The 25,800-nt window shown below is 43.3% G+C and overlaps 1 protein-coding gene across 3 annotated transcripts in view; it reads right to left on the reverse strand.

Moving 5' to 3' along the window:
• PITPNA (phosphatidylinositol transfer protein alpha) overlaps positions 1-25,800 on the reverse strand; it is a 39,311-nt gene that overhangs the window by 5,111 nt on the left and 8,400 nt on the right. For all 3 annotated transcript variants that reach the window (XR_003996903.1, XR_003996902.1, XM_030536393.1), the window contains exons 3-10: positions 18,036-18,181; positions 14,378-14,469; positions 12,567-12,574; positions 11,447-11,521; positions 10,941-11,024; positions 6,803-6,880; positions 6,431-6,541; positions 466-588 (exon numbers count right to left, since the gene is read on the reverse strand). Coding sequence is in view for 1 of the 3 variants with exons in the window: in XM_030536393.1 (XP_030392253.1) it covers positions 466-588; positions 6,431-6,541; positions 6,803-6,880; positions 10,941-11,024; positions 11,447-11,521; positions 12,567-12,574; positions 14,378-14,469; positions 18,036-18,181 (717 nt within the window). In the remaining 2 variants the exon portion in view is untranslated. The remainder of the gene's footprint in view (positions 1-465; positions 589-6,430; positions 6,542-6,802; positions 6,881-10,940; positions 11,025-11,446; positions 11,522-12,566; positions 12,575-14,377; positions 14,470-18,035; positions 18,182-25,800) is intronic.

A 25,800-nucleotide genomic window follows, 5' to 3' on the forward strand; every position in this document is an offset into this window, starting at 1 on the left:
ATTACAAGGACTACTCATTAAAAGTGTAGGTTTGGTGCTGGAGTTTTCATAGATTCTCAAAGCACCCTTCCTTTTAAAAAACAAAAACACACCCCATACCCAGTGACTAATTTTGCCGATAACTTACTGAGACTCATTGAGCTGAACATTCATTAGGGTAACAAGTAAGAAGATATCTTCATTTATTTTAAAATAGTCAGTAAACAGATCTTCTAATTACCAATGAAACCAATAAAAAAGTTGTCCCATAGCAATACAAGGAGTCTGTGCTAACCAGGAAGCCAGAACTCAAAGAAGCTGACTCTACAAGTCAGATCCAACCACCTAAATCACCATAAGCAGCATGACCTGTGTGGTAAGTGAGCGCATTGCATACCATGGCCAGGCCGCATTTCCCACCCCATAGTGGGCTCAGAATACACAGATACCCTCAACAGCCCACACCTGCTCTCCTCCCCCACTTACCTCATCCAGCTGTTTCTTGGTCTCCTCCTCCATCCTGCGAATGTCCTCCATAGTCAGATCAACCCACTTATCAAGCCAGCAAAACAATTGCCGATGGAAATTTGTGAAAAGACGTTTCTCCTGCTGCAAAAAACAAAGATGAGGGAACAAATGACTTAAAAAGCTCAGTAAAAAGAATCCCCACAATTCAGCATGCAGCACAATACGTTTACAGTCAGTTAATGTGCACTGTCATAAAGATGTGTGCACTGGGAATTGCTACAGGTCTAACCTCAGAGCTTGCCATTTTGTTTTATAAGGGAATGGGATCATTTTGCCTAGCATAGGAAAGCTACAGGGGGAAAAAAGAAAAAATCCAGCTATTTCTGGTTCATTATAATCAAAATGCCCCTGTTAGAGAAGCCATGGATGTTGTGATTTAGTATTCTAGATTTTTAAAATGTCATAACTGGAATCTTTTTGTGTTCTTGCATACAGCCAGGGGTTATACAATAAGGTTTACAGTGGAATTGACTCAACAGTCTCTTGAGACTACATAATAGGCTTAAAAGAGAAGGAATTAATAATTAATGTTAGTGATTTGCCATGCAGTTATGGACTCTGTGATTCCTCTTAATTTGAAAGTCCATCAGCAGTGTCAGATTACAGAATTATGGGGCCCTGTGCATTATGAAAACTGCCCTACCCCCCACACCTTACCAGCCCCAGCACCACCCCCTTTGAGGGTGGGAGGCCCTGATGGGATGGATTGTTGGGTCCTTCCCCCTGCGGGGTGTGTATGTGTGTGTGTGCTGGAGAGCAAGCCAACCCCACACTCACCCCACAGCAGTGCCAGTCCAGTGGGGCTGGCTTGGCTCTCTCCTCTGATCCATTAGCTCCCACTACTGCATCCAGACAGGGCCCTCCACCTACAATGCCCCGCCTCCTTCCTGGCCCTGGGTTTCTTTTTTTGGGGGGGGAGGGGGCGAGGAGCGGGAGGGGTGCCCTGCACAAGATGGGAACTGTGCACATCTGCACCGAGTACACATTGACTAATCCAGGTCTGCCCATCAGATCACTTCCATTCCTGGTGTAAGAGGCATCTGTTCAGTCATTTTGCCCTTATATTCCATTCCTTTCCCTTATTCTCTGTTGTGTCTGCTTAGATTGTAAACTCTTCAGGACAGGGATGTTGTTATTGAGTTGTTAGGTATCACACCACTCTGGGTTCTTGATAAAAAAGCAGCACTGAAGAACAGCATTGACTTGCCCTCATCTACCTTCCTGCATGGCTGCTGCAACTGGAGACTTGACAATTCCTGCCAAAGTCAATGGAAACATACTGAATTACCCAATGTCTTGAATCCCCAAAGAAATGCATCTTTTCCAAGTTCCCATCCAGTGACCTGCAGCTGAATTTTCATTCATGAGGGTAGGAGAGTGCAATCCATTGATCAAATGTGTTGTGTGTGGTGTGAGATTAAGTAAGCATTCCAGGTTTGTTTTTTGAACAACATTGGTTCCAAGGAAGGAGTTATGACCTGGGCTTCAGGACTAACAGAGCAGGACAGGAGAATCATACTAAACACACTATTGAAGTAAGAGTGTGGGATTTTTTAACTCATCCTTGACCAGTTACAAGCACCTGAGGTTAACTTTAACTATGCCACGGGGTTGTAAATCCCACGGGCTGGATTGAAAGCCCAGACGGGCCAGATCCGGCCCGCGGGCCGTAGTTTGCCCTCCCCTGCACTAAGGCAATGGAGACACTAATGCCTTACAAACACATATTATGTTTCTAGTCAATTTCACAATTTGGTTCCTATGCTTAGCCCAATTGCAATGTGTAGTTTATAAACAGGGCAAGGGAAGACTTCTTCAAAATATCATTTTTTTTAAATTTAATAGACATTTCCTTGATCTTAGGCTTTATAAAAATAAGCTTTTTACAGGAACCTAAATATTACATCAAATTTGGCCTTTCATTTAAAGCTGCATTTTGTACAGACGATTCTTTTGGGAGTATTAAACACTTCCTGCTTTTTTAGATGTGAGCAATGTGCCTCAGACAGGCTAGCATCTAGACTGGGGTGTAAGTCAAAACAAGGAGATGGCTTAAAAACCGAAGAGCAATATATTTTTCCATTAAATACTATTTTCTGCTGCTTATTAAAATTAAGAATTTTGAATTTTTTAATAGAGGAAGTGATTTATTTGTATTTAATAGTGAAGGTCCACATTGTAATCATGATAAGAGACTCCAATGTCATATGCAATTGTTGGAGGAGAAGTCGCTTGGCTCTGTAATTTATGGCATGTGAAGCATGCATAGATAGCCCATTAATGGCAGGTCCTAGAGACACAGTGCTTAATTGGTTTAGTTTTCAGATATATGACCAGGATCATAGAAGGTGTTCCTGGGTACTCTGACTAGAAGGGCTGTCATATATGGCATCATAAAGAACTTAGTCACACCTACTAATTCACTCAAAAAGAAGTGGGCAGTTGAAGTTTCTTTTACTGGGCCACAGTTAACTGAAAAAAGAAAAACAAACCTACATCTCATAACTGTTGTTCTTCGAGATGTGTTGCTCATGTCCATTCCAATTAGGTGTGTGCGCGCCACATGCACGGTCATCAGAATGCTTTTCCCCTAGCAGTATCTGTCGGGTCAGCGGTGAAGCCCCCTGGAGTCACACCTTCATGGTGCTGCATATAGGACCCTGCTGATCCATTGACTCTCCAGTTCCTTCTTGCCGGATTACTCCGACAGAGGGGAAGGCATGGGTTTGGAATGGATATGAGCAACACATCTCAAAGAACAAGAGTTATGAGAGATAGCTAACCATTTTCTCTTCTTCTAGTGCTTGCTCATGTCAATTCCAATTAGGTAACTCCCAAGCCTTACCTAGAAGGTGGGGTCAGGGTTCCTGGAATCAATGATTGAAGCACCACTTTCTCAAATGCTGCACCATCCCTGGTATGCTGGGCAACAACATAAAGGGAAGTGAATGTGTGGACCAAGGACCACGCTGCTGCTCTACACATCTCCTGGATTAGGACTTGGACCAAGAAGGCCGCCCAGGACACCTGGGCTCTGGTGGAATGCGCTGGTCAGTACGGGAGCTGGGGCCTTCGCTAGGTCATAGCATGCCCGTATACAGGACGTGATTCATGATGATACCCTGTGGGATAGGGCAACCAGATGTCCCGTTTTTAAAGGGATAACCCTGGTTTTGGAGACTCTCTTATATAGGCGCCTATTATCCCTCACCCCCCTCCCATTTCTTCAGTTGCTATCTGATAACCCTACTTTGGGAGGACACTGGGAGGGCCCTTCATCTGTCCGCCACCAGACAAACAGCTGGTTTGACTTGCAAAACGGCATCGTCCATTCAAAATAAAAAGCCAATGCCTGCTGAACATCTAGGGAGTGGAGCCTCTGCTTGCAGCTGTTACCATGTGGCTTCAGGAAAAAGACTGGGAGAAATAGTCCTGGTTGGGGTGGAAATTTAATACCACCTTTGGGAGAAATACCAGGTGGGGTCGAAGCTGCACTTTGTCCTTGTAAAAGATGGTATAAAGCAGGTCAGATATGAGGGAACTGAGCTCGGACACTCGCCTGGCTGAAGTTATCGCAACCAGGAAAGCCACTTTCATGACAGATAGAACAGTGAGCATGTCAGTACGGGCTCGAACGGAGGCCCCATCAGCCTTGAGAGTACCAGGTAAAGAGCCCAAGCAGTGGCTGGCTGCCAGGATTTGAGAATATAGCCTGTCTAGTCCTTTAAGAAAACGTTGCACCATCGGGCTAGCAAAGACGGAGTGGTTCGCCTCTCCTGGGTGAAAAGCCAAGATGGCGGCCAAGTGAACCTTTATCGAAGAGCATGATAAGCCCTGCTGTTTCAGCTTTAGCAGGTAGTCCAGGATAAAGGGAATTGAAGATTGCGTTGGAGGCATGCGGTTCTGAGCATGTCACTGTCCATGATGCTGTCTCCTCTGGGACACACAGGAGGAGTCCACCTCAGAGTTGGACTCTGAGGAATCCAAGCATGGTGACCAATGCAGCACGGTGCACAGGATCGGTGCCGGGGAGAGGGACAGTGGTGACACATCATTTCCGGTTTATCCCTGGACAGTATGGGTAGTCTCTGCGGCACCAGAAGCTTCAGGGTTGGCAATCTCTCACACTGGTTGGGAGTCTATGGCCCCATCAGGGCTATGAGATCCGTGGCTACCTTGAGGGTCTGGTGTGGAGGGAAGGTCTCTGGTGTGGAGGGAAGGTCTAAATCCTCCACTTGGCCCTCCTCCAGAGGCACTGGACTTGATGGGCCCCTCTTTGGGCCCGGAGTCAACAGTGGTGGCTGCTGGAACAGTGGGGAGCAGTGGCCCAGCACAGGTCACACTCCTTTAGTTGGCTCACGCTCAAGTGCTGTAGAGGGAGAGTGCTCCTTGTCCATCTTCCTGTGCTTCTTATGTGGCACAGGCAACAGAGGGGTACCGCGATTCTGCCCACAAGGCAGCCTTCGACGCTGGGGAGTGTCAGTCCTGAGTCTCTCTGACCCCAGAGTCCTTCCTCTGCACCGCATCTCTTAGAGAAGCCAGTGCACTGTGCCCTGATGCCAGGTCCATGGGGCTCAACTTTGACTGCAGCTGCAAGGTTGCTTTCATCAGCAGCAGCTTCAACCTGTGGTCCCTTTCCTTCTTGGCGCGGGGGCAGAATCCCCTACAGATCTTGCACCTGTCTGTTTGATGGGACTCTCCCCAAGCACTTTAGACAGGATGTGTGCAGATCTCCACTTGGCATTGGCTTCCGGAAGACCCCATCCGGTTTAAATCCCTGGGGCCGGGGCATGCTCCAGCCCCAGAAAAGGGAAGGGAAATGGGGTAGAAAACTTCAGATAACAAGGGTTCAATCTACGCTAACACTAAAACTATATTAACTTATTTGCAAAAACAACTACTAGAAGATCACTCAAGACAAGAAAAAAAAGAACGCTCCAACGACTGTCACTGGTGGTAAAAAGGAACTGGAGAGGCAGAGGGTCAGTAGGGCCCAATATACAGTGCCATGAAGGCACAACTTCAGGGGGCTCCACAGCCAACCCAACGGGTACTGCTAGGGGAAAACCTGCCGACGATTGTGCACGTGGCGCGCACACACCTAATTGGAATCGACATGAGCAAGCACTCCAAGAACAACAAAAATAAATCACAATGATCTGAAAGATTTCCCCTCACCATCGTTACAGTAACACTTAGTGTCACAACTAAAACACAGTTATTTTTCAGTTGGTTTGCTTTGCTCATTTGACTTGACTTTGCATATAGTCAGATTCACCGGGTTGCTGATATACCTGGTAAGTTTCTCCTTTAGTTTGCTGTATGAAAGCGCCACACAGCAATCAGCGAAGAAACTAATCTTACGAATTCAGAAAATGTGACTGTAAAAACCATAAGAGCTGCTGGGGGACTCAATCAGGTGTAGTATCAGAATCAATTTAACTCATTTTTTTAATGAACAAGATTTCAAGTGAAGGGTGTCTTTCAGGTGAGAAGTAGGATCAGGTAAAATGATGTGCTGAACTGATAAGAAGAGGGTTTCCACAAGACTTGTTGCAGACAGACGTGAATTTCTCCATTTTCCGTGCCACCCCACATCAGCACCAGGTTCAGGGCCGGATTAAACTTTTGTGGGCCCCGGCACCCGGACTGTGGCTCTGCCCCCCCGCTCAGTCCTGAGGCCCTGCTTGCGCTACGCCTGGAGACCTCTCCTCTACTTCGTCTCTTCCCTCCAAGGCCCTGCACACTGCTTACACAGGGGGAGAGGAGGTGGAGAGGAGCGAACAGGGGGTGGAGAGGAGAGGACCGAACAGTGAGTGGGGCCTCAGAGGGAAGAGGCCAAGTATGGGTGGGGCCTTGGGGTGGGGTCGGAGAGTGGGGCCGCAGTGCCATTAAAAACCCAGTGCTGATCCATTTCACTTACCTTCTGTATAAAGTTCTCAACTTTATTTTGCAGACCCCACCACTTGAACTTGACTGTTACCAGTTTGTAAGCACACATGTACGGACAATCTGTCTGTTTCCCCAGCTCTTTCTGCAAAGATACAAGGATGTTCATATGACAAGCTGAAATCAGAAACTCTGGAGGAAGCTTTTTCTGGGGCAGGACCCTCAGAACTAGTAGCCCACTCATTCAGTACACATTTATAAGACCCTCCACTGACGCAGATGAAGACACCACCTCCTCCCTTGTTTATACAAATTAACACCCTGAGCTCCACACGCCTGACCAACCCTGATAACCACACTCCAATCACAAAAACAGACATGATGTGCTGAGGTCTGTGATCCACACCTTCCAGTTGGGGCCCAGAGGTCCACGTCCAGTCTTGACAGATTTAAATTTGGCTGGGTCTTCTTCCTGCTTGTAATCCTGTTGTAAATATAAACATGTTTAGCCATAAGAAACAAATCTTGGAGGAGAGGTTAATGTCTAGAGTAACTCTAAGCCTTTCTCAAGACCCACTTTTTCCATGAAGCCTTTAAGAAATTGGCCAAGGGGGGAAAAAAAGCACTCCCCCATGCTGTACATTAGCCCTAGCTGAGTAAGAGTACTATAAAATTGATGTTACCTTTATTACCCCCACCAAATCCACTAGTACATTGTGTTTGATACTAGTTTCTAAAGTTTTCAAGACAGGGTTCACGTTATCACCTATAATGTGAGGTGACTAGAACACACGCCTGTTGTAAGAAGTAACGTACATAGCACTCTGATGCAGAGATACCTTGTGTATTTCTAAGAATCAATATTGGTCAGTGCTATACAAACAGCATCTCCACAGTACTCAAGTCAGAATGCACTCCTACACTTCCCTGCATCATAGAGAAGATGAAGACACTTTGTTTAAATCCCTATTTTCAAGGTCAATCTTCCAAACCAATTACTTTTGGATTCAAGTTCCTTATTACTCAGCCAAGAGATTAATTTAGAAACTAACTCCAAATTTATTTATTTTTAAATCCCATGATTTTTTGGGGGACCAATTAATTATTTTAAAACACTTGGTAAACAATACTCCCAATGAGACTAACTGCAAAAAAGCCAGGAAATTAAAACTTTAAGTGTATTTAGGAGCAGAAGAGCAATTGAGATGTGGCACCTTCTTACTGAGACTTGCTCTTTGTGCATATTACAAGTAATAACTACAGACTTTGATGACGAAAAGAGCCTTTACTCCTGGCATCACTGCAGAGCCAATGCAGCCTGGGAGAGCAAGCTGAATTGTTCTGGAGCAACAGACTAGTCCAGTTCTATTCAGAGATCCAAAACTGTGCCCTGATTACACCAATGTAATCCCATTGGAGATATGGAATTAAACCAGTATCACTAAAATCAGAGTTTTGCAGTAGGTTTATTACTAGAAATAATGCATAAACCACAATGAAACTTCAGTTGCATTCTGATGCTAGTCTAAATTAGAGAAAATACCTCTCTTTACTCCAGTTGAGTCACTAAATGGAGAACCACACCATGCCATCTTTACAGATACTTTTAATTGCAGAACTGAACCTTAGGTTCCTACAGTGACTAACTCTTCCTACAATTGGATATTAATTACATGATCACACAGTACAAATGTGGCAACATAACATGCTATGTCTGTGCATCTAAGTTACAGGAAGAAGGCTGTTTAAACAAGGTAATGCAACTTATTTACAGTCTTACTGATACAGCATTGAAAAAATGCAGTTATTTTGTATTCTATTGCTTTCTGAATAGCATGTCACCAACAGTTTTGGAACCTTATAGTACACTAGATTTAATCAGCATTTTAGTAAAACTTTAGGCTGGATATTGAGGTGGAACATTATCTATGGATTCAGATACTGAGTTTCCTTATTTATACAATCACAGAGACCTGTTAAAGTGGAGTTAGTTTAAAAGTGAGGGTCAGGAAACGTAGTGGTAAGCATTGCACATGATATGGATTCTTGTCTTTCTGGATTTATTGACATACCTATTATACATATGGCATATACCATCAGAAAGCAAATGAGAGAAAGGAAATTAATGGAAATGATTTAAAGTGCATAAAACGTGGGAAACATTTTGAAAAATGTTAATTTAATGTTCACAACCATAAATTACCACCCTTTGGCATCACGGCCATTAAACAAATCACTAGCTGCCACAGTATTTGGGCTAGTTTGGACCCCTTCCCACTCCAACACACATTTCTGGGGGAGGAAAGAAAAAGGAGTACATGGATCAAAGTGTTTAACAGTCTCCTCCTCCCCCCCATCCCACCCCCATCTTCCCTAATGCTCATGCAGTCCTCTTCTCTTGCTCAATATCACTCGTATTTCAAAATACCCAGATAAATGTGCCTCAAACACTTATTCAAAGAATGCTTTGCATGTGTAATTTCATGCCTCGGATGTGACAAGTCATTTCTGTGAATTACACTTGGAAGGTATGTGGGTGAGAATTATGAATTTTTTTTGTGCATGGTACCAGAATGTGCGTACACACACACACACTCTACTGATATGTAGATACAAGCTATAATTCCATGGAAGGGTTCTGGTGACTAGACAAGCCACGAAGGCAGAGCTCATGGAGATTTGCTGCAAGAACCTGAGATGGAATTGATTTGTTATTACTGTAATTTAAAGGCCCTATTGTGTCCATTTCAGAATACTGCATTTGTTATACTGAAACAAAAAACTTAATTCTCTTTAAAAGGTGAAGATACTGAAAAAAAAGTTAATGCAAGGCATATAGCACCAGCCAACCAACCCCATAGCCTTATTTTGTGAATTTCTTCCGGTCTCGCCTGTTCTCTTCTCCATTGTCTATTTTGTGCTGCTTTGAAATCCAAGCTCTTCAAGACAAGGACAATGTCAGTTCTTGCTAAGCAAAGTGCTATGGCCAACTACAATGCTATATACGGATGAAGACACTTAACTAGGCATTTCTACCAAGCCCACCATTGTAGTATCAAGGCACTGGATACAAAATTAAGAATTACATCAAAATTGTCCATAAAGGACTCAACTAGTCTCCACAGTTTGCTTTAGCCCTCTGCCACGCTGAGCCAGCAAGAGTTAAACGACAAGCAAGCTGTGTGACCTGAAAACAACCCACAAGGACATATTAGAAGAGTACTGAAATGGTAAACAGGGCTATTCCTTGTAGATAGTTAGCAAAGCCATGTTAAATAGACTGGAGCCCTTGATATGTAGGCCTGTATTGTTAGAGATTTAGAAGTAGGTACTAATTGTATTTGCTTGTGTTTACCTATATCTTGTTAGAAGTTTAACAATTATCTAACTAGCTTATAAATGCTAAACTTCTGTTCCTGTCTATGATATTTCATTACTATATTCCATCGATTCAGAGATCAAAAGGGGATACTGACCCATAGACAGAATTTGTGGTGTAATAATATCATTGTCTTTATTGCTCTTTGAAGTTTGTAGTAAGCTACCTATGAACTTTTTGAACAGTTAATTGCCTTATGCTAATGAATATAACTAGTTATCCATGTGAGCTTAGGAAATAGAGATTTACTTCAAAGCAACAATGTACATTACTTATTCTTGATCCACAGAATGCCTGCTGTGATTATTTGCTGCCAAGAGGCTTATCAGCTGAACTTCAGCTATATAGGAACTTTTGGGCCTGATCCTTGCTATCTCAGATCTGCTTAACACTTCGTCAGGGAAAGTCTAAGTCTAAATCACAAGACCGAGGTCTCCAGGTCTCTTCTGGATTAGCACTGCAATTCTCATGGAAGAATTTGAACAAAACTATGCACACGGACTGCCTATTGGACTATAACCTACTGAATGGGTTCTAAAAGGCTTTTTACAAATCAGCAGCCTCACCATCTCTGCTATGAAACTGACACAAGAACATTATTCATATCTGTATATATCATGATCTTTTACCCACAGTAACTTTTCTTTCTAAATAAATCTTAGATTTAGTTAATAAGGATTGGCTTTAAGCATGCATTTGGGTAAGATCTGAAATATTCATTGACCTGGTGGGTAATGCGTCTAATCTCATAGGATTGGTAGAACTTAAAACTTTATTTACCCTATGTAAAGTAACACTCACTATATCAGACTGGGCTGTCTGAGTGGGAGCCAAAGGCTGAACTGGTTAAAGGGAACTGTGTTTTAACTTCTTGGTAACCATTAAGGTGTTACAGAAGCTGCTTGGTGAAATCTAATTATAGAATAAACCACCAGTTTTGGGGATCATCTGCCCTATGCTTTGCAGTTTGCCCTGATCAAGCATTCTCAGTACAGCCCCTCCAGCGACCATGGTCATGCCCCCATTAAAAAAAGTCTCTCCTTCCCTTCTCACGCCTTGTCCAACTATCTGCAGGGTCATGCTAATTTTCAGAAATGAGGTTTGCATCAATCTTCCTTTTGTAATACTAATGCCATCACATGAAATACTTGATCCACCAGCATACCTTGGAGAGCACTTGGTTCCGATCTGCAATGTCTATATAAACTGCTTCTACATTCTTCCATACGTCTGGCTCTAGTTTATGAACCTGCAGTAGAAGTGGGAGTCAGATTTGTAATTCAAACCATCTACACATCATTCCCACTACAAGTTACAATGGAGAACAGAGATAAAGGTCTGAGCACCAAGCACCCACTACCAGGGGTCAGAGTTGAGGGCTTCATCAGTTAATGCTGAAACACAAAATCAGCTAAAGAAAAAAGAGTAATTCAGAAGTGAAGATGCAAAACCCAACAAATTTCTGCACAAGAGTACAGTTTTAATAAGCATCCACTCCCACCCAGAGCAAGCAAAAGGGAGTCTAATCATAAGGGGCACAGTCTCCTTGCTAACCTGACATGAGGTATGTTAATCCCAGGAACGTGAAGAGAACAACATTGAATTCAGAAACAGGACAAGCAACAGATCTAGCCATTTAATGCCACAAAGTTCCTCACTGAAAGCGCTTACATTCTCCTGCATTCCAAGGTCCGGTTTGTGCCAGGTTTCAATTTTGATCAGAAAGTCATCTTTCATGTACTCATTCTGCCATAAAGAAAAATTTTGGTTACCTGTTGGGATCCAAGAGACTAACATGATCTTATTGCTGATTGACTGATGTATAGCATCAAAGTTATCAAACAGCTGGTCCCAGGTCTGGGACCACGGCTAGAATGCAGTGACAAGGGGATTTCCGATTTCTATTTGTATGTACATTTCTGAAAGCACCGATCACTGGTGGCCAGGTACAAGATTAGGTCAAAGCATAAATTGTCCATGCAAGACACTTAAGTCTGATACCCAGAGCATTGGAGCTTGCCATCTAGTTGATTTACAGGGTGTTTTTTTGTTTTTTTTTTTAAAGAAAGGAATGAAGACTCAAGGGAGGAAGCCTGTTTAACAGAAGTAAACCAGACACTGCCAACTACAGCTTTGACTAGATGGTAGATGTGGAAGAAACAGGGCAGAAGCTGGCTTTTCAAAGACAAAATGTGGATCCAGAACTGGATTCAAACTGTCCCTGGAAACATGCACCTTAGCCTGCAGGTAATCACTGAAACCAGACAGTCCAGTGTGCAGAGCTTTCACCACAGCTACTTGAATTTCTCCACCCTAATGAGTAAGAGACGTCAGTTTCAAACAATGACTGATATGAAGGGAAGAGAGGAGCCACTATATAACCTTGGTGGTTGGGGTGGGGTGAGCAAAGACTAGTGAAGCACCTGGTATATAAAAGGAGCTAAGGAATTCAGAGGGCAGGTTACTCATGGGATCATGTTGCCCAAAGGCAGCAGGACTGGATAGACTTGTTCTGTGTTTGCTCCACCTATCTGCCACAACGGTTTTTCTGAAAAATGCAACGTCAAATGCCACTTCAGTAAATAAAGAATCATCTGTGTCATTTAATGCATCAGTTTTTGAGGAGATGTTGAGACTTAGTTCCTCATCTATGTAACCAGCTAACTGAGAAAAGTAGCAACTCCACTAGCTCAGGTCAGAGACTTCCCTATACATATACGCAGTGCCTTGTAGCAGACAGATTTACACGCACTTCCAAGCACAACAGATCACTGATAAAAGCAATACTTACTGTAATAACTGCTCCAAGAAACCAAACACATGAAAAGAAAGAGATACATTACATTAATGAGAAAGAAAAGTTAACAGCTGCAAACCACTTCCACCCAATATTAGCAACAAGGGGACAAATAGTTTGAGCATTGGCCTGCTAAACCCAGGGTTGTGAGTTCAATCCTTGAGGGGACCATTTAGGGATCTGGGCCAAAATCTGTCTGGGGATTGGTCCTGCTTTGAGCAGGGGGCTGGACAAGACGACCTCCTGAGGTCCCTTCCAATCCTGATATTCTATGATTCTATGAATTTTGGAGAGTGCTCCTAGGCAGCTGCCAGCTTCATTGAAGGAAGACATCCATTTTTCCTGTCAGTGTCTATAGTCTGTCAAAAATAAACTTGCCCCACTCAACTCGAAACCTTCTATAAATTCTCACACATAGTGAAAACCAGAGCACTACTAATTATGTGTTGCGAATGTTTGCTCCTGGATTTCATCCAGCTAGATGAGAAAATGGAATAAGTTTGATCAGCTGACTGCATTTTACCAATCATTCTTCACCTTGCAGATAAGCCTCTCTCCAGTTCTACAACTGAATGAATGCCAGATTTTAAGCCAATGCAGACCTCATCACTCCTGCATGTGGTAACTAGAGCCCTTGCTCTCTGCATCTCTCCTGCTTATGGTAATCAGACTCCTTGGATAGCAAAGCTCAATTATTCATCAGAAAAAAATCAACTAAAGATCTTGCGCTCTCAGGGTCTGACAGTATTTCCATCATAAAAATAATGATTTCCACTGAGTTAGAACAAGGCTCTAAAATTTGACACTAAAATGTGATTCACAAAGTCTCCACTAAGGAGAACATTTTAGTAAACCCAATACTTTAGAAAAAAAATAATAAAGAGTAACCCCAAATTTTACATAAACACAAGAAGATCAAGTTACTGTGGGAACAATAAATGAAGAATAGATGATTTGTCCATTAAATTTCTCAACCATAATGTTGCAGCAATACTTTTTCTACATGGATTTAAAATATTCTATCCCATAAGAGTAAAAAGGGATTGTGTCATCTTCACGATCCACCTCAAGCAGATTCCAGGGCACCATCCCGAAGTTCAGTAGTAGATTGACTCTACATTCGCTGGCTGAGAATTGTATTAAAAGTTGCACTTTATTGCTTTTGCAAGGAGACCCATAAAACATGCTGCTCTAGTGGCAATACACCAGTATCTAGCTGTACTTTCAGTTCCAGCTTCACCACCTTTGATCTACCCTTACTATTGGAGGGACCACTGGGACAACGATGACACTGTTTCTTTCAAACTGCACTAGGCAAAAGATAACCATGTCCTCCCCAGCTCCTCTCTTACACCATCTCCTTCAAACATCTGCACCAAAGTACTTCCATTGCACTGGAGCACATAACAGTTTCTCTGTCATGCATTTGCTGCCAAGCCACTTGAATGACCTCTCACAGTTCTAGTCATACTGTGGTTCTCCCACTACCAAGTCTATTTCTCCAAACCTGCAGTATTAGGATCACACCCATTTCTTACTTCTGCCCCTTCTCACACCCTGCCCCTAACCAACCCCAGGCTACCTAGGATTTTCTGTTTATTAGCAGGAACTCTGCACTGCCACTGTGAGGTAGGGACATTTCTTTTAACTCCCCCTTAGCTCTAAATTCTCATTTTCCCAAACCATAGGAAGGGGTTATGGACTACAGACTGCAGGCAGCAGCCAAATCAAATTAAGTGCCCCTCTTTGGGATTAAAAAAAAAATAAAAAAAATCATCCCCATGGTCCAGAACTTCAGTACTCACCAGTCCTGCAGTAGGGATAGGCATTCCATGCTTTCTCATGTATGTTCAGGGCTCCTTCTGGGGCCAGCATTCTCACAAATGACGGCACTTTGCTGCAGTTTGTGGGGAGAAGGGGAGAGAAGCAAGATAAAGAGTTTTTATATCCATATTCAATTGACTGACTCAGACACTGCTTGAGACATGCAACGCACCCACCCTGAAATACAGACCCCCATGCACTGCCTGTGTTTCCATTTTCAAAATTATCGTCACTAGGATTGTTCATTGTTCTGTTAGTAGCCTGCTCAGACACTGGATAAATGCATATGGGCTAGGTGTCAACCCTTCCCTGCCTTGTACAGGGGAGCAAGGGCACACCTGATGTTGAAAGCAGGCTGACAACTTGGAAACATTTTTCTTCCCAAGCTTGACCAACACAATGCTGGATAACAGGGTTTTAATTAATGATCAAAACCACTATGGGTTCTGGATTTCCCAAGACAGCAGCCATGTTGATGATGGGAAGAGAGTCCGTTAGCAACACCTGGACTGTACAACTTGAGATGAGCTCTGATATAACCTGAAAATGAACTGTCAAAACCACTTGGCTCTTACCATCTTTCCCAGCTATTAGTCTGCTCTAATATCCACAGCACAACCAGTGCTACTGAATATTATTATTCAACTACTGGCTGAGATTTTCATCTATTCCACACTCCAATCTACCAGGGTGCAGAAAATGTCTGAGTTTGTCCACCACACTTTGGCCACAGCAGGATCTACAGGCTGCTGGCAGGAAAAGATTTTACACCTGAGAGTCTCAAACTTTCAGAGTATGGCCCACATCATAATAAAGTCCTGTGGATGCCTCGCCTCACAACATCTCAGTCATAATCTCATTTTCTGTAAGGAAACATCCCTGTGACAACTAAGGATAGTAAAGTGTTTTATCACTGTTTTGCCTGTTTTGAAAAGAACAGAAAGACAGCATTATGTAATTTAATTTCAAAGTCCTCTTCCTATCCGCACGTGACACAGAGGCCCATTTGCGGTTCACTACGCTCTCAGGCCAGACAGACAGACAGACTGACAACCGTGTATGAGGTGTAGTGAATCTGTAAATGAAAAAAGGTGATATCACTGGAAAATTAATAACTCACTTAATATTCTTGTGTGAGGTATGCACATGGTGTGTACAAAAAGCTACGAATATGTCCTAGAATTATATTCTTAAAATATGTTTGGCAAGCAATGCATAAGCTCAGTATGCCCTAGACAAAAATGTGTGTATTTTGTCAGGCAGAGACAGCGAAGGTCTATCTAGAGAGTACACTTATAAAGTTTGCGGACAATACCAAGCTGGGAGGGGCTGCAAGTGCTTTGGAGGATAGGATTATAATTCAAAATGATCAGGATAAACTGAAGAAATGGTCTGAAGAAAATAGGTTGAAATTCAATAAGGACAAATGCAAAGTACTCCACTTAGGAAGAAACAATCAGTTGCACACACAAAATGGGAAATGACTGCCTGGGATGGAGTACTGCGGAAAGATCTGGGGGTGATGGAATCACAAGTTAAATATGAGTCAACAGGGTAACACTGTTGCAAAAAGAGCAAACATCATTCTGGGATGTATTAGCAGGAGTGTTGTAAGCAAGACACGAGAAGCACTTCTTCACCCATGCTGGAGTATTGTGTCCACTTCTGGGCATCACATTTCAAGAAAGATATGGACAAACTGGAGAAAGTCCAGAGAAGAACAACAAAAATGAGGAAAGACTGAAAAAATTTGGTTTGTTTAGTCTGGACAAGAGAAGACTGGGGACATGAGAATAGTTTTCAAGTACATAAAAGCTTATTACAAGGAAGAGGAGAAAAATTATTCTCCTTAACCTCTGAGGATAGGACAAGAAGCAATGGCCTTAAACTGCAGAAAGGGCAGTTTTGGATGGAAAAAATTCCTGTCAGAGCGGTTAAGCACATTGGAGACTTTTAAGAGCAAGTCAGACAAACACCTGTCAGGGATAATAATTATCCTGCCATGTGTGCAGGGAACTGGACTAGATGACCTCTCGAGGTCCTTTCCAGTCCTACAATTTTATGATTCTATCTACATATAAGGTAAACAAAGCTATCAAGCTGGGGAGAAGACAGCATGGCATCTACACCCCAGTAGACAAGAGAAATTTTATCTGGGCTACAAAGATGGGTGTCTGAACCTCAAATAAGTAATTGAATCTACTGATTGTAAACAATACTACTATATTAAAAAAAAAATCAAGTAAGGTCTTTTCTCAAAGCTAATGACACACTGGTGATTAATATTATTGTGAAATGTATCTATTAACAAGATAGGAGGAAATATGAATTCTTAAGAGGTTCCCTCCCAGACAGAAAGGAATGTAGTTGTCTACTTTTCTCCAATTAAACTAAGCAAGCTGTGACCAAAAACAACGGATGCCTTATTTCCATACAAATCAGCAAAGAGATCGGAAGTCCACAGGAAAGGAAAAACAACATGAGGTCATCCTGAGTCAGGGGACAAAACAGTAAGTTTAGGAACCTACAAGTATTTAGGAGAAGCCCTCTTGGCATCCATCTCTGGACAGACACTGAGATCACAGCTGTAGCAAGCTAAGAAAGATGGGTCCTTCAACCATAGGGGCTGAAGGAACTGAAAATTGGTAAGGACTTTGAACAAAGACTGCAACTTGCTAAGTTGTTCTTAGCCATTAGAAAGCTTATTTCTACTTTTGTTTGTTTGTAAAGCTAACTTTATTTCTTCTGCAGTACTTGGTATCATTTAACCTACAGTCCGCTTGTTGGTATGCTTGTTTTATTTTTACAATAAACCAACTCCATGCTGTGCTTGAATGGAAGGATGTATTTATCCCCAGTTAAATTAGTAAGCTGTAATGTTTTTTCAGCTCTTTAAAGGAGCAAACAAATTTAATATATCTCTGAATGCTCCGGGAGACAGCTGATCATAGCAGAGCACAAGGTTTTGGGAAAATCTGGGACTGGGAGTATGTTGGGGTCACTTCCGCAAAGAAGTAACCAAGGAGTAAGGCTATTGTGTTATAGGTAGGCTGATGGGGTCAGAGCGGTGAACCAGGGCTGCACAGCACACACTCTGGATACTGCATGCTTGTATGCAGTCTGGAAGCATTCTGACACAAGAACCACATCACACAATTCCTCACTGGTCTGGATTTCAGCCCTGAGAGTGACACCTCTAGCCCCATTTCTTCTGTTCCTTTCCACCACCTTGGTCCTCTGAAGTGTTTGTCAATCTCATGCTGATACCCTGGTATATGTTGCTCCATCATCAAGTCCTCCTCTCCCCTGACTCATGCTACATGACTGCCTGTTTTCTTTTTCTCCCTCTGGCGTTACTCCCCTAATCAAGAGCTCAAGGCCCAGTGATAGCTCTGAACTTCTCTTGTGATGGTGGGCGAGTTTTAGTCCCACTAGTAACTGTTCCAGTCCAGGAATCAGTTCCTAGGTTCTTCTCTTTCACTACAACAGCAAGCTCTAGCAGTTGCTATGAATCTATGAAAACCTGCATGATCCCTAACCTGTGTAGTAGTTTTCTAAATTGTATCCTATTTATACAGTTCCCCTTACCCTTTGATCTCACTCACAGCTGAAAATAGGCCATTTCTCCATCCCACATACCTCTGTAAGTGGTAGATCTTGTGTGTGTACTGACCACGTTCTCCATCTCTCTCGTAGGGTTCATTCATCAGAACCTCCACTCCTTCACCTCCACCAGTTTCATTTTTACTGGCTTCTGCCACAGAATACAGCTGTCCCACTTGATACTGAAGGAGTTAAAGACACATTATTGCAATAGTCATAATTTAGATGGTGTCAACATAAACAACTGGAAGAAGCTGGGGACAAAATAAATGAGATGTGTGTCCCACTCCCAACATACAACCATGCCAAATATCAACCAAAATATAAGCATTTGGAGAATGGGTACCACTTTTATATCCATTTCCATCTAAGCATAATTTCTCTCATGACTTCCCTTAGGAACTTAACAGATCGCTCTCAAGTGTACAAGAAGGAGAATGCATACAACAACAGTGATGTTATCCTCCAACCTTTGCCTCAAATTAAAGAAACCCAATATGTGGAGAAATTTACAGAGGAAACCAGAAGTGGAAGATGAATGGGTGTTTGTCTGCCATTTACAAAATGTCAGGAAGACAACAGCTCTGCAGTAGTCAAACCCACCTCATTTCTATTCACTATGTATAAAACCAGATAAGATGTGTTTGCTGTTCAGGTGACATGCATAACACACACTCCACTAGTTCCCAATAGGCTCTGACATATATACAGCACTTTGTTGTGAAGGATCCCAAGGCATCCTACAAAGGAATTTTCATTATGTGTTTACCAATTAAAGACAGCTATCGGTGGGTGGCTTCACTATTGCAGTCTCTATATCGCTGGCATTCCTGACACCCATCTCACTTCTCCCAATGTATCCAAACCTTTGCTGTAAAAACCTTCTCTCCTGCCAGCATCATAGCCATTTTCAGACCACTCTTAAAATCCCTTCACTGAATCTCTATTTGCCTCCTGAACCTAACCCAAGCTCCCTGCTCTCACCTTCCAGGTCCTCCACAACCTAGCTCCTCCCCTCCTCTGCTCAGTTTACTCCTACCCACATTTTCTCCTTCAGACCGCTTAAGTCCCTTCCCAAAACTCACTTCAAAGAAAGCCTCACTCATGTTTAAAAGTCATAACTGAACAAGTTTTAGCTTCCCAAATGACCATATGATTCATATTGCCCTTGTTCTCTTCCCCACCACACATATCATCATCTTTTGGCTAGAAGGTTATAATTCAAAATGGTTGAATTTACCCCAATTACATGGGCCCATTCCTTATTACACTTTCTATAGGCAGGCTCTTTCTGCACAACACCCTCCCCCTGGCCTTTGGCATTACACGATCATGTAGGACACAGAGCCTTAAACATCCAGTAACATTCCTGCCCAGATCTTTGAGTCTCTTGCAGACACTCAATTTTACAGCCTTAGCCCTCTTTCTCCATCAGTACTGGCAACTAAATTCAACACTACTTTACACTATACAGCTTTTCATATAAAGTGTCTCCCAGATGCTTTAAAAAGAATAGCAAAAGGAAATTCAGAAGGATAAGGGAAGTAGAACAGAGGTTAAATATGATGGAGTCATAAGAGGGGGGATGTTCTGGGTGACAGGAGCCATAAAGGGATAGGCTCTCTCACCATCAGTGGCATGACTATATACAGGAATGGAGAAGATGGAATGATCAGGCTTGTCAAGAGAGATGTGATCAGGTGAAGCAAATCCATGAAGGATTTCCCAAACTTGACCCTGAAGTGGATCTGGGAGCCAGTGGAGAGGTCTGAGGATTAGGAAATTAGAGTATATAGTCTGAAAAGCGATGTTTAAGATGTGGATGGAAAGTGACAGTTGAGAGAGGTGAAAGTATCAGAAGCAGAGGAGCGGTTGACCAAGGCAGTAAATGTAGACAGCCTATCTGAAAGAGAACAAAAGGTAGTCAGCAAAATGCTAGGTAGACTAAAAAACATCATAGCTGATGTGCGCATTAAAAAAATAAATCTAAATGCAGTGAAACAGAGGGATCCACCCTGCCCACCTCTTCCCTCACCTAGACAGAGTGCTGCGTAGCAAGTAAGGAAAAATTAAATTCTGAAGAAAAAGGAATAGGGATTAGTCCTCGCTCTGTATGCCTAAACTAAGGCCTAGTCTACTGTAGAACACTGTAGTTGGGTCAACTTAACCCTTGGTGTAGACACAGCTACGTCAACGGAAGGTATCTTCTATTGACTTAGTTAATTTACCTCTGAGAGGCAGTAGCTAAGTGTAGGGGAAAAAATCCCTTCTGTCAATGCAAGAAGCATCTACACCATGGCACTGCAGCGCCAGAGCGGTGCTGCTGTGGGTATACATACCCTCACACAAAATAAGCAGGGTGCTGATCAAAAAGCCTACAAAACCAAACTAGTAGTGAGAATGTAGCACTCTCACTTCCAGGTCCAACAACAGCTGTTTGAAAAGAAGTATTTCCATACCTGCTAAGTCCTGTTACCACAGCATCTGACATAAAATGCAGCCCGTATGTATTGCAGGCTTTTTCCATTGAGTATTAACAGAAGAACAAATTTAGGAAACAACAGCAAAGATCTGTTCCCAGCAAGTGAACAGGGCCAAGGTGTGCCAAGGGCAGCGGCGGCTCCAGGCACCAGCGCTCCAAGCACATGCCTGGGGAGGCAAGATGCGGGGGGCGCCCTGCTAGTCCTTGTGAGGGTGGCAATCAGGCAGCCTTTCGCGGCTTGCCTGTGGGAGGTCCAACAGTCGTGTGGATTCGGCAGCGGGTACACTGAAGTCGCAGGACCAGTGGACCTCCCACAGCAGGCTGCCGAATCTGTGGGACCGGAGACCTCCCGCAGGCAAGCCGCTAAAGGCTGCCTGTCTGCCGCGCTTGGGGCAGACAAATAGCTAGAGCCATCCCTAGCCAAGGGTATGTCTAGGTCTCCTTCCCTTGGGTAGCTGGGGATGAGTCAGAGAGCATATCAGAGCGGATCTGCTCAGGTTCAGGCTCACTTCCCAATCCCTTTCAGCAGTACATTTAGCAGAATCATTTGACTTTTTAGAAGGCCTCTGCATAGAAGTGTGCCAGAATAAAAACATTTCTGTAATGATTTCTCTCCCCACTCAGTCAAATGGAAAGTTCAGTCAGAGCACTGCTGCATATGCACAAAATGTTGCATTGAGTTGTGCGAACATTTTACTTCTGAAGTAATTCTGGGCAGCTCCCTCACTGCCACCAACAAACTGAGTCTCATCGCATATCAAAATGCTCCATCTCCTGTCTTTTCACACACTGCATTCCTTGTGGTTTCCTATGGCTGACCCATACAAGCAGAACACAGTTCTCTCCGACAGAGAACTCAGTGGAGTTATGAATCAGGACTTTATTTCAGAGAAGAAGAATATTGTATTTCCTTCGCAAGAGAAAGTGTCATCAACTCAGTGACCGCAGCACTAGAAAAAGGAGCAGACAGAATGGCTTTGTCCACTCTGCAGTGGGTCTCTGGGAGGTACAAACTAATCCCTTTTAGTAACAGTCTCTCATTCATTCATTCCACCTTAGGTATACAAGTCAAAGTTCAGGCCCTAAGAGGATCAGCCCACTGGGCTGGCATCTTCATCCTTTAATCTTCCCTGATATTCCTGATCCTTTAGTCCTATTCACACAAGGGAAGGACTTCCACATAAATTTGTCTGTTAAATAAGGGTAATGTTAATAGAAAGACAGGCTGTGTCCTCTGAAAGTCTGAATCCTAGAACTGCTGGGAAGAGTAGACATGACATACAAGCTTGCTTTTGGAACTCCTGAGAGCTCTCTCTTGACTTCCACAGTTACCTCACCGCAGGGTCTGTGTTGTAAGGCCTCTCACACAGAGATCAGAGTCCACTCTATTAGCAGAATTTCATGGATGAGATAGGAATTCAACACAGCAACCCCTTTGGGGAAAAAAGCTGTTCCCTAGAAGCAGCTTAAAACTCAATACAGAAATAAAAGAATCCTTTGTGTTTGGCAAGCTCTTTCCCATGTGAGAAGAACAAGGAGGCGGTAGAGAACTTGTACCCACACAGCTCTAATCCATAATAACGCTTTCAAAGCGGCAGCTGGTCAGACACCCACACACAGCTGGCCAAGTCCGTGCACCCAATATTGCAAATCTCAGAAATGGAAAGAGCTCAAACAGCTAGACAGATGCTGGTCTGAGGTGCCCAAAGGGGAAGGATTCATAGAAAGATGTGATAGGATAGCTTGTCCGCTCCCTGAGAATGAAATACTGTTCCTACAATCCAGATTTTTTTTCCAGTCTACATTCAGCAGGCTCATGGTCCAACAGATCCACAATCTGAAAGCTTTTCCTGATATTCAGCCTAAATTCTCGCACTTTATTCATATACTTATAGTCCTTGAATCATCCTAAGTTCTTCACCACAACTGGGACATCTATCTCTTCAGTATTTGTAGGTTGTCACATTCTCACCTTAGTGTTCACCTGGCCAAGTTATTTGGTATTCAGGAGTTATTCTTTCCTCAGAAGCCATAATTCCCTTGGCCTCCCTGATCATTTGTTGTTCTCTCTCAACTCCCTCCAGTTTGTCACGATCTTCCTAATAATGAGGTACCCTGAGAAACACAATATCCCAAGTGTATCACATCAGAACCACATACTGACAGAAACTCTCTCTTTCCTAGTCCAGGCCATAATGTCTCAACATCACATAACTGGTTCCTGAGGGCCGGTGTCAGTGTAACACACTGGGTGTCCAGCTGCCAGGTGTTCCAGGATAAATTTCCATCTATTAAACTGAAGTTGGAATTAAGTTCTCATCTCATTAGTCCATTTGTGCTTCAGAACTGTCATAATCACAAAACCCATAAACAGTATCATGTGTGTCTAGTCAAGAGCTTTGTGTATAAAAGTGAATCTACAATAGCAATAAAGATGTCGTAGTTAATATACCCTACTTCCTGCAGCCTGGAAACTGAACCCTAAGAGCTGCAAACAGCCCACCGAGCATCCTCTCCCCCAGGACTGGAGTGGGTAGTCCACTGACCTCGGCAGGCATGAAACACAGGGTACATTCCTTCACCTGGGATTTTCAGAGGCATGGTAATCATGTTCACTCTTCTGTGGCTTTGAACATCAAATTCTTGTAAGCAACAAGAATAAAATGGGCCCAGATCCCATGCCTTATCAGCTGGGCTAGATTACAGGAAACAGTTCCTGCTAATTGTGTCAGAATGCCACCACTCATTGTGAAGGGGCTCCCCCATAAGGAATAAGATAGTGGAGGTCTATCCCAAACCAACATTTAACTGGGCAATCCAAAGACTCACCAACTTCATATCGTCTGAGACTTCCTATTTTCCTTTAGGGCAGCAAGGAGTCAATGGGGAGAGCACCCCTTCTGCTCCTCACATTACAGGCTTCTAAACAGATTTATAACTGAATTCTTTGGAATTCTGGATTCCTTCACTCCAAATCAACAAGTCCATTCAAGAGTTGACTGCAGGGCATCCTCAGGCTCAGACGACAACCTTCTCAGACACAAAGGGTGCCCAAAAGATACAAGTCTTTACATTGCCTGGAGTCTCTACTTTCTACACATACACAACCTACATTTCTAAACATTCATGCACTGAATAAATCAGCAAGGGGAGGAATAAAACACCAGCAACAGATTCACTTTACCCTGATGAAGCTGATCCCAGTATCAGAGAACTTAGAGAAGCAGAAGCCTGTTAGGTTCCATCCCGTCCAGTCTCCTGGGGGCAAGTGCTAGAGAGCATATTCTAGTGCTTTGGCCCATCATCTTTGGGATGATCTCGCTCCCCCCAGACGATTCCAGGGCTGGAGTCTCTTCACTGTCAGGAAGGCTTTCCTTACATTCAGACTACATTTTCCTTTCATTGATTAAATTCCTTTGCTCCTAGTTATAGCCCCTTGGATGCTCCTAAATGACTCCCCTTCCATCTGGATGTTTACATGTTTTGGATACCTGCAGAATTGTATCTCCTGCTAGTCATTGCTGATTCAAAATATATTGCATAATTAACTCTTTTCATCTCCCCTATAACTCATTCTCTCTGCCCCTGACTACTGCTGTTGCTTTTCTGAGTGCTCTTCAGTTTGGGAATAAGATACCAAATGCTGAGGCAAAATTCTAGATGCAGTCACATGCCAACTGCCTTTCACAGAGGCAGGATTTCAAAGACTTCAACAGCTTTACCTTGCACAGATGTCACCCCGGAAGAGAACAGAGGACAATTCTGCTCACCATTTATTAGTTGAGAGAAAAAAGTCTGTTTGTCTGTTTTGTAAACTGCTTGAAATACTTTCGCCTGCTGTGATCAGCTCTCAACTGCAGGACCAGAAAACACTCAGCATCACCCCATTTGACCACATGGCCAAAATGTGCATATGGGGGAGGGAAGTGAAATGTGTGCCCTCTTGGGCTGGTCTTTAGGGAGAAGAGACTAACATCATGCTGCTTTAGCCTGGAGGGGAGAAAAAAGCTACTAGAGGGCAACAATTCTGTTTTTACTACCAGCCATGTTTTCAAAGGAACGTGCTACATTTAGCCCCAGAGAGTTATGGTCAAGATCAGAAAGGAGCACAAGAGCACCAAAAAGGTTGGATTTATTATAGTGGTGACCAAATGGATGGGGCTGCAGCAGTAAGCCAGTTCTTCATTGGTTATTCAAGCAAAACTCAGAGCACGTGCCTCTCCAAACCTGTAAGTGTTTCATTCAGAGAAAGGAAACGTACAAAGAGCATGGTTCTCACAGCTCTCTCATCAAAAGGCATTAGAAAGTAAAGTAAACCCTGGACCTGGACATTTCAAATGAAAGGTTTCTAGTGAGGCAGCAACAGAGAAATATATCCCGAGAGGGGCCCAGGCCTGGTGAAGCATCTGCTACTGACACGCTTTAGGGCTAGAGTCATTTTCATTCCAACTCCTTGGCCACTTTGTGAATGTGAAGGTAGGTCTCTGGAAAAGATTTTATTCCCTGGTAGAAATTCTCTACAAAGAAGTGGTGCTGAGAACACAAGAAGGGAGGGAAAATAAAAGAGGGGTGCAGTCTCAGAAGCAGGGGCGGCTCTAGGTATTTTGCCACCCCATGCAGGCTGCCTTTGGCAGCTTGCCTGCAGGAGGTCCCCGGTCCCGCGGATTTGTCAGCATGCCTGCAGGAGGTCTGTGGGACCAGCGGACCCTCCACAGGCATGCCGCCGAAGGCAACCTGCCTGCTGCCCTCGCGGCGACCGGCAGCGTGCCCCCTGTGGCTTGCCGCCCCAGGCATGCGCTTGGCGTGCTGGTGCCTGGAGCCGCCCCTGCTCAGAAGACAGAAGTCCAGGGAGCAGAAACAGTTAGTGCTCCACAACTGTCTAATGGCCAGTGAAGAAATAATCAGATCAGCATATCCATTATAAACACCTATTCTCAGAATTCCATCTCCTACACCTGTTAAATACTTAATATAAACAAAGCCAAGAAGTGGGACGTAATTTTTACAAGATCTGGAAAAGACCTGCTCAGCTGCAAGTTCTATGAAGTGTAGATTCAGTGTTCACTCTATGAGTTAGATTAAATGAGAGGGGGACTTCTTCAAATTTTCATTGCTATTGGTCTATAACATGGATGCAGTGCTTTAGGAATTTTAGGTTGTTTTTTTTTTTCTTTTTTTTAAATGTAACCTAGCTATTTTGTTTAGAAATATGGTTTACATCCAAAGGGAGTTCCCTATGCAGACTTGCAGTCTTCCAAGAAAAAGCAAAGTACATGTTTGGCCCAGGAAATACATTTGAAAATAATTAGATAAGAATTT

The sequence above is a fragment of the Gopherus evgoodei genome, chromosome 17, assembly GCF_007399415.2.
Source record: "Gopherus evgoodei ecotype Sinaloan lineage chromosome 17, rGopEvg1_v1.p, whole genome shotgun sequence".
NCBI classification, from domain to species: Eukaryota; Metazoa; Chordata; order Testudines; family Testudinidae; genus Gopherus; species Gopherus evgoodei.